This window comes from Erpetoichthys calabaricus, chromosome 13 (assembly GCF_900747795.2).
Source record: "Erpetoichthys calabaricus chromosome 13, fErpCal1.3, whole genome shotgun sequence".
NCBI lineage: Eukaryota > Metazoa > Chordata > Cladistia > Polypteriformes > Polypteridae > Erpetoichthys > Erpetoichthys calabaricus.
This window is the reverse complement of record NC_041406.2, coordinates 7,496,189-7,505,794: the sequence shown is the minus strand read 5'-3', so window position 1 is coordinate 7,505,794 and position 9,606 is coordinate 7,496,189. Positions and strand designations below refer to the sequence as shown.

General features: G+C 40.0%; 1 protein-coding gene across 4 annotated transcripts in view; it reads right to left on the bottom strand.

The window, feature by feature from the left end:
• trak1a (trafficking protein, kinesin binding 1a) overlaps window positions 1-9,606 on the bottom strand; it is a 294,945-nt gene that overhangs the window by 223,140 nt on the left and 62,199 nt on the right. For all 4 annotated transcript variants that reach the window (XM_051935640.1, XM_051935637.1, XM_051935638.1 and 1 more), the window contains exon 2: window positions 1,402-1,700. In XM_051935640.1, the coding sequence (XP_051791600.1) occupies window positions 1,402-1,700 (299 nt within the window). The remainder of the gene's footprint in view (window positions 1-1,401; window positions 1,701-9,606) is intronic.

Here is a 9,606-nt window from a genome sequence, read left to right as displayed (position 1 = left end):
ATAAAAATCACTATGTGTGTGTAATGTAATAGGCCAGTTCTCCACCTGTAGAAATATGAAAACAAGTGTATGCTGCACTCACTTTCAATAAAAGTGTTAATAAATATCTTCTTATATAATATGCTACCGTGGCTGTCCGTTTGTCTGTCCAGGATTTTAAATCACCTGTTGCTTGCAAACCATTTGACCTATTGACCTGAAATTTAGTACACATATACTACGTGACCTCTACTGTCCGCATTCGGGGTGATGATTTTTATTACTCTTTTTATTTTATTTTTATTTTATTGTAGAATCAACTCTCGGCAGCGGGCAGCAGGGCAGCTGTGCAGCGCATGTGTACGGGGACGACCTCCTCATCCCTGCCACCTTCGCCGTCACTTCCTCTACCTCTTTATATATTAAATCAGGGGTCCTCAATCACAGTCCTGGAGGGCCACAGTGGCTGCAGGTTTTTGTTCTAACCCAGTTGCTTAATTAGAAGGCAATTCTTGCCAGTAATTTCATTTCGTGTCTGGTCAGTGCTTTAACTCTGCTGTGTCAGGTAATTCTCATATCCTAGATTGTTGTCCCCTTTCTAAGGATATCATCCAAATGATTTGAAGGCTAAAATAGATGACTAATTCTCAGTCCTTCACTTTATTCTCTTCACTTTCCTTCCAAGTATTTAATTAAACCCAATAGTGCATGGTAAATACGCACGGGTGTAAATTGTAACAAGCTTAATGGAGAAATGCTGGTCTCTTTTGTCATTTGCATGTTATTGCTAATTAGGAGCAATTAAAAACCAAGAATACAGCTGTTTAAGACTAAAATAAGCGACAAGGCTTCAAAATCTTAACGAGCGAGACAACTAAAGTGAAGCAGAAATGTTACTTGAACAATAAGCGCTTCTTATTAAGCAACTGGGTTGGAGCAAAAACCTGCAGCCACTGTGGCCCTCCAGGACCGTGATTGAGGACCCCTGTCTTAAATCATTCTTGAGGCAGATCGAAGACTTTTTTAAGAAAAACATACTAAGTAACTGCAGCACAAACACTGACTTAATCAGTTTTAACGCGAAAAGATGCTGACGGAAGAAGAGAAGAAGTGGGCCGCTAGGGTGGAGAAAACGAACTGCTCAGGAAGCGGCAAGCACATCAACCTCTGAGCAAACGAACGCTAACTGTACAGAGAAAGAGAATGAGAACTAGGAATGCTCAATTCAAGTGTATTCGCTGAACATTACCATGCAGTCCACCGTTACTGGTAACTAATAATGCCACTTTTAAAAGTGGAATAAAATTAAGCTGGTCAACTTCCAGATTACAGACAAGAGAAAAAAAAACTCCTGCAACTACCAGTTTCAAATCCCAATACCTCAGTCAGTCAGACATACAAGAGACTCTTCTCCATACTTACCAGTAATAGTACCGGCATCTCTGTACTCTCTGTAGTTTGGCTCATCCTCCAATTTCAGTGCCTCACTCACATAATGCTCTTCACCGGTGCCTGATCTACAGGCTAGCGCTGGGCAATCACTGGATTCTGAAGAGGGCAGGGCAATGGCCGAGGCGTTGTGGTGCGAAGCTGTGGCGTCCAGCTTGGCAGCTTTCACAGGGGAGTGCAATGTGCCATTAGCAGAGCCAGCACTGGCAGCAGCGTCGGGAAGGCAGAAAAGCAGGCCAGGCTTGCTCTTACTACCAGTGTTCTCCACGTACCTGTAGAGAGAAAAAAGAAGAGTATGTTATCCTAAGATGCAAAACAGAGAGGGAAGATGGCCAAAACTTGTTTCTTCAGCTGACAGGCACTAAAACAGCCTGATTAAAATCGGTAAATGAGTTTGCGGTTTTATTCATTGTGGTAGAAGACATACAATATAAAAAAGTTATGAGTAGAGGCCAAGCTGCTGCAAAAATCTACCTATTTAAACCACATCATATAATTGAGGCTATGAACTGCACAGTAACAAAAATTTGAGGGCTTCCTATCTTGTTTGTACGTGAAATCTTCAAAATAACTACAAGATCTACAAGATAAAAATTTGGATGCGACTGTCAGTAGACTTTGCACCATAGGGACCAAGTTACCCAAACTATTCTTTAACGTGTCAGTAATTATTTACCACTCTGATGCTGATCTTTCTGATCATAAAATACTGTGTATACGCACATATAAGTCGGGTCTTGAAATCCAAAAAATCAATCCTAAAATCAGCCCCCGACTTATACGCCCGTTCAAAAATGCAACACTTAAATTATTTTTGTTTTACATCTGCTTGCCTCCTCCAATCTCACACCAGTTTCTCAGACACATTGCATTTTGTTGCGGCAGCACAGTTACCAATTTCTTTCGCTTTTTCAATGACGTTTAATTTGAAACCAGCTTCATATTTTGTTCTGATCGAATGCTCCATTGTAGATAAGGGATGTTCTTACGATAAAGATATATGAGGAAGTGAGATACGAAAAAGACAAAACAGTGCAAACGTCGCTTCGGAATAGTTCAGGTATTACCGTGTGGTCAAGTAGGCACAATACATAGGAAAAAAAAAAAAAGGTTGTGTGCTCTGTGGTTCCTCTCTCAGGTGGGCGTTAGCATATCGTAATCTCTTGGACCAATAGCATGTGTTTTCTGCATTTGACTTATACGACTGACATTATAAAATACCAGAAATCATATGGTAAAATCAAGACCCGATTTATCCGTGGGAGAACTTATCCATGAGTATATACGGTAGGTCATTACAATAGAAATGGACAAGAAGAATTCATAATTAATTGCAGAATTCCGGTATTTGAGAGTTCCTCTAGAGTGTCACTTTCTTTTGCACGATTTGGCTCAAAGACAAATCAGCACGTCATCATCTCATAACAGGCTTAAGTTTCGAGTTTGGTATTTTTCTGTCCAGTCGTTTTAACTGTAGACCGTCCTCAAGAAACTTTGACACACAGAGACACACACCCATCACTGAGATACCGGTGTTTTCGGAATCAGGGGACCCTAAAATATCAAGATCCTTCAAAAACCAGAGATCAAAATTTTTGACATATCTAAAGCTTTCGATGCTCCCCCAATAGACGCTAGGTTATGGTGGGTGAGGGCTCAAAGTCAAAATACAATTCTACAAGATAACTTGTACGTATGAATTCATATTTCATATATATGAGATAAAATTACTTAACAGCAAAAGCAATGTGAGGCTCAGGGTTAAATAATTATGCAGGATGTATGACTTTGAAAGAGTGAGGGCTCTTTGTTTCACCATTTCTTCCGTCCTAAGTGACTCGTTAGGGAACTGTTCAGATCTGATTATTACACACTCGCTCTGTTAAAGTGAACTTCATGTGAAGACACGTGGTGTCTGTCGCGGTTTTTACTGAAGCATCTTGTGGTGTCATTAACTCAATCATTTATTTTATTAGCCTGCATCATACAATTATATAAGAAGAACAACAACTTCGGTCAGCCCTGGATGGGAAGCAAGCCAATCACTGAGCACACACACGTATTTGTCATAGAATATTCTTATCCAGGAATTCACGCGGAATCAGGAGTCATTGTTTTCAGTGAGACTTTACCACAACCACAACAAAGGTGGGCTGGTTTGTGAAACAGCTGAGAAACCAGACAGACACATGACAGCAATTTACACAGAATTGACTATGCATTACTAAGTTTAGCCACCCCTCTGTATGCTAATGACCAACACTTTTTGGCATTTTGCCTCTATTATGTAATGTTTACTCACCCTGGTCCACCCCTTTATGCTAATAACCAACATCCTTTGGTGTCTCGCCACCATTATCTCCTATCCTTTTAGACCATGTCCCCTTCTTGCCTATTCTCACGTGCAATGGAAAAACCTAGTAACTGCCATTTGAGGTTTTTTTGGTTTTTGGAATTACTAGGTCTTTCCCTATACGGTAGCGTTGATGGCCAAATTTGTCTTCATTTGGATCTGTATCGAAGGACTGACACTTCATAGGAGTGACATAACAAAGGAGTGACATAAATACCGTATTAAAGGAGTCATATTTTATTGGACCACACACAACTGAAAGTACGCTTGCCAAAAAAATCATTGTCACCTCACCTATCACTTGGATGGTTGGTTGGATGGTTGTCACTCCTTTGAAATTTATATCTGAGGTTTCACTCCCTTGTTATGTCACTCCTATGAAATGTCACTCCTTTGAATAGGACCGCTTAATTCCTGTCATAGCACAATGGAAGCAGCTAGTATGTACACAGTACTTTACATACTGCAAGACAAAAACCTAGCAACTCCACTGACCAAAGAGGAAAGACCACCAACCAATGAAAACACTGGGTTACGATCACATGATTTAAATGGCAGGTGTTGCTAATTCGTGAAAAAAACAATGTTGTGTATGTGAAGCTCGGAAAAATTAAATCTAGAGATCATTAATTATAGGGGTAACATGATTTTCTCAATTCAGCAAAAACTTGAAATATGTGACATACGAGGTTTTTCCACAGTTGGTGAGTATTCTCCACCCAGTCCTTTGGGATAATATTTTGGGATGTTAAGTTTATTGCTGCCAATCTCTTTTTAGCTTCATTAGCTGCTGGTAGGGAAGTTTGCAGTTTGTGTATTAGAATCTTATCTATTTTGACTGCTAGCACAGCTGCTGTTAAGACTAGCCTTGGTGTCATGACGGGTTTCAGTGGTGTCTCTCTCAACTCTCCCATTAGAAATGAACAATGTCTCTTATGTTCTTTGTCAGTTAGGAGAAGATAAGAAGCAGCGCTGTATCCATCTTCAGAAAGTTCTCCAAAATGGTGCATTTCTGCAGACGTTATGTGACCAAAACCAACTGGTTTAATGCACATGTTCACATTGCAATCCATAAGTAGCTTCAAATCGTCTATCCATTTTTTCCATTGCTGGGCGTACTTAACTTCCACTTCTTCATCCCATCCATATTTCTCTTTACACAGTTCCCTTAGAGAGAAGTCAAGCAAAATGACACCTTTTATTGGCTAACTAAAAAGATTACAATATGCAAGCTTTCGAGGCAACTCAGGCCCCTTCTTCAGACAAGATGTAATCTCTTACGTCTCGCCTGAAGTAGGGGCCTGAGCTGCCTCGAAAGCTTGCATATTGTAATCTTTTTTACTTAACCAATAAAAGGTGTCATTTTGCTTGAGTTTTCACTATATTCATAATAGCTAACACCCTAGTACTACACACAGATCCCTTAAAATAAGTTTAGCTGGCAATATAGGCACCTTACCATATTTGTGACTAAATCAAGCAGTTTCCCCTCATTTAAAAATATAACAAGTGCTCAAAAGTGGATAATTAATTGCTCATAGTGTATCAAAGTACTCATCAAGGTGCCAAACAAGTGCTCTAAGCGTTCATATAAAAATATCCATCCATCCATCCATCCATTTTCCAACCCGCTGAATCCGAACACAGGGTCACGGGGGTCTGCTGGAGCCAATCCCAGCCAACACAGGGCACAAGGCAGGAAACAATCCTGGGCAGGGTGCCAACCCACCGCAGGACACACACAAACACACCCACACACCAAGCACACCAATTTAGAATCACCAATCCACCTAACCTGCATGTCTTTGGACTGTGGGAGGAAACCGGAGCGCTCGGAGGAAACCCACGCAGACACGGGGAGAACATGCAAACTCCACGCAGGGAGGACCTGGGAAGCGAACCCAGGTCTCCTAACTGCGAGGCAGCAGCGCTACCACTGCGCCACCGTGCCGCCCCATATAAAAATATATACAAGTAAAAAAAAAATATGTAATAAGAGTAAAAACTATATATTATCAGATATACATATATTCCAAATATGTCTAGGGTTACTTTCCAGTCTTCTTCTTTTGGCTGCTCCCATTAGGTGTCACCACAGGAGATCATCTTGTTCCATATCTTTCTGTCCTCGTCATCTTGTTCTGTCACCCCCATCACCTGCATGTCCTCTCTCACCACATCCATAAACCTTCTCTTAGGCCTTCCTCTTTTCCTCTTCCCTGGCAGCTCTATCCTTAGCACCTTTCTCCCAATATACCCAGCATCTCTCCTCTGCACATGTCCACACCAACGCAATCTTGCCTCTCTGACTTTGTCTCCCAACCGTCCAACTTGAGCTGACCCTCTAATGTCCTCATTTCTAATCCTGTCCATCCTCGTCACACCCAATGCAAATCTTCCACTACTCTTTCCCATAACTTCATGCTGTGGCTCATCAATTTTATTTTTTGTCTAGTGTTACTTTCCAGTATTAATCACTATTTTCAGGGCTCACCATACATTTCTAATGCCAATCATGTTTCCAGTGCTCACTGTTATATTCCAGTGTTAATCAAATATATGTGTATTTTCCATACATTCACAATGGTTCAGTTTAAAAGTTGTCAGTCAATGTTAACAGCTTCTTTCGAAAGAGTAGAGAAAGTGAAGAAAGCTTTCAGAGAGGATGTGCAAATTGTTTAAACTGAAAGAATGTGCAAGACAAGACTAGAATCCAGAAGTCTGGAGGACCGAAGCAGCAGAGCTAACCATACCCAAAAGGCAGGAAGAATTTGGTTCAGTTCGTGTGTGTGTGTGTGTGAGTGTTTAAAGCGATGGGCTTGTGCTCCGTCCAGGAACTCAGCTGTGGGACGCTCTAGTAACAGATGTGCTGAGCCGGACTGACATTTACAATCAGCGGGTGCTTTCCCAGTGGCCTGCTGCCTGGCCTGGCATTCATAGCAACCAGTAAAAAAAACTAATGGTGAAATTATATATTATTATTATACTGGAAAACGAGCAGGCGTTATTGCTCTGTAATGGGCACAAATCCTTTTGGTTTAATGTTGGAGGGTTTCTTTTCTGGTTTTTGATTGGATGGTTTCTTGTTTTTGTTCAAGTGAAGTTTTGACTTTGCATGCGCTGGAGTGCTATGATGAGAGGTGTGTATGTCTGGTGCTTTTGTGATTAAAGTTATGTATGAAGATTATACATTTTTAAACAATATACTTTGAATTAGATGTGGATGTTGTATGGGTTTTGGTATTTGTTACTGTGTATTTATTTTGTTTTATTTTTGTTTAAATTTTAATGAAGTGCAGTGTATGGTCACATTTTTTACGTTTTTGTTACTGAGTGACTGAATAGGCTAAACAAAATGTTTTTTTTTATTAATGAAACATATATGTGAGCGGAATGATTTGTGTTTTTAATTTTTACCTGTTGTTCTTTATTTCATGATAAGTTTGTTAACGAACAGGTCTTGTTTTTACTTTAATATTTATAAAGTGCGTCTCTTGCTCTCCGACAGTTAAACCTTAGCGCTATGATGACTGTATAGGCTACACAAAATGTTTCATAGTTTTTTGTTTACTAAGTGCATTCTTTAAAAAATGCTTGACAGACTTCAAAGTGGTCTTTTTTGACCAACACTTCAAACTTTGTGAAAGAGTATTCAGCTTTGCCATGCAGACACGGACAGCGGCTCGGCTGTGAAGATTCCAGACTCGCAGTCGAAACTGCAAACATCTCTGCATTGCGGATTCCACTGACAACTACTTTTTGTGGTTCAGTGCTTTTTGCACATTTATTTTGATAGAAATATTATAGAACTGCATGGTTTATTTATTACATTACGTGTTTACATTCATGAAGTGTTGTTGCCTGGAGACTAATATTTAAGAGTGAAATGTATGTGTAAAAGCTGAATCTACTGTCTCCTCATTCATAAACAATTCAAAGACAAAAATGATGTTTGTTGGTTTTTTGAGTCTGTGCCTGTACAAGAAAACTAATGCATATTGTGTGGCCTGCTCTGGGTTAGACTTGGGATTCCCGGCCTGAATAAGCTTCCCAGTGCGGCCCTGCAGATGTGTGTGCCTTTCCTACCTAGTCTAATCGATTGAATTGACCACAGATGGACGCCAAAACAAAGTGTAGAAACATCTTAATGATGATCAATAGAATGGAATTCCTTTGAGCTAAATTTCAAGGGTCATAGCAAAAGGGTTTGAATACTTTTTATATTGTTTTATTATTTTGGTTGTTTTTTTTTTTAGCAAATAATTCTAAAATCCTGTTGTCGCTTTGTCATTCTGGGGTATTGAGCATTGCTAAAATAGTTTAAACTATAGTACAACGTTGCAAGAGAACAAAATGAATAAAAAAGTGAAGGAGTCTGAATACAGTAGATTTACATTTAATTATTTGGCTGATGGATTTATCCAAGGAGATTGCAACATTTATGATACAATTGGTTATGTTTCTTTTGGTTTTCCAATTAGAACAGGCAGGTCATGTGACTTGCTGATGGCGTCACAGTGTAGCAGGGTTTGAAGCCTAAAGCCTTAACCACCACACCACACTGCCTGCCTATACTAAAAAAAGATATGTGTATTGAGTACTTAATGTAGTTGTACTTAAACTTAAAAATGAATAAGATGTACTGATTTTCATTATTCTTCACGATATAAAGAACACCAATTAAAGAGATTACATAATAAATGAGCATCTGTTCTTCATTACTTTTTGAATGTAATAACTGGCCATTGCTAATTATGATCTGGTTTCCTCTACATTTGCTTGTGGTGTTTCTATTGAACCACATTCTCAGTTCCTGTGCTTAATTGCTCCATTTATGCAGGGTGCCCTTGAAGTTTGCTTTTAGCAGCAATATCATCTCATTTCTACATTAGGAAGCAAGAACAGACCACTTAACACACAAAGCAACATGTGCCATCTGACACGTTTTAATGCAGAGGAGCACCACAAGTAAGCCAAACACTGCTAATGGAAGGAGGCAGAACATAATAAAGAATCTAAAAATATGAATCTGGTCTTTATAAACAGCAATACTAGAATTTGGCTTTCATCACCTTTTCTTTGAACTAATGTCATTTCATTTTAATGGTCTTCCTATGGTTTAAAAGGCTGCTGCCAGAGTCTTGGTTTGAGCCAAATGACACCTCTGGTGGTTCCTCTTGTGACATGTGGCCAGCCGTTCATACTGGCCAATACCCCCAGGCCACCAGGTGGAGCCCTCCCTGCAGTATGGAGGTGCCCCGAATGCCAGCAGGGAATTCTGGACAATGCAGTTTTTATCCCCTCCTGCTGGATGCCGTGGGGGCCGCTGCAGGGAGGAACAAGGATTATTTGCTCTACGCCCCAGAAGTACATTCAAGTCACATGGACAGGAGGAATTACGTGCTTCCGAGGTGAAGAAGAAAGGATTTTTATCTGACCCGGAAGTGTTCCAGGTCACGTGGAGAGAGAGGGCGAAACACTTTCGGGTCAAGGACTATAAACAGGACTGTGAAAGACCAGAGCATGGAGCTGAGCTGGGTGGAAGGGTGGCAACGCCTCTGGAAGTGGAGGATTGTGTATTGATTGTTTATTATTGATTTATTATATGAGTATTGTGGAGTGTAGGTGCTTTGTGCACTTTATTATTGTCCAAATAAATAATTATTGGTCTTTTACCTGGTGTTTGAAGAGTGGTCAGAGGGTTCAAGGGGTTGAGAGGGCCGCAAACTGTAACACTCTATACTGGCTTTCCATTCATAACTCTACTACTGACATATGAAAGTGTTTATATCAGCACTCCAGAATAATAATCCAGAATAATTAAA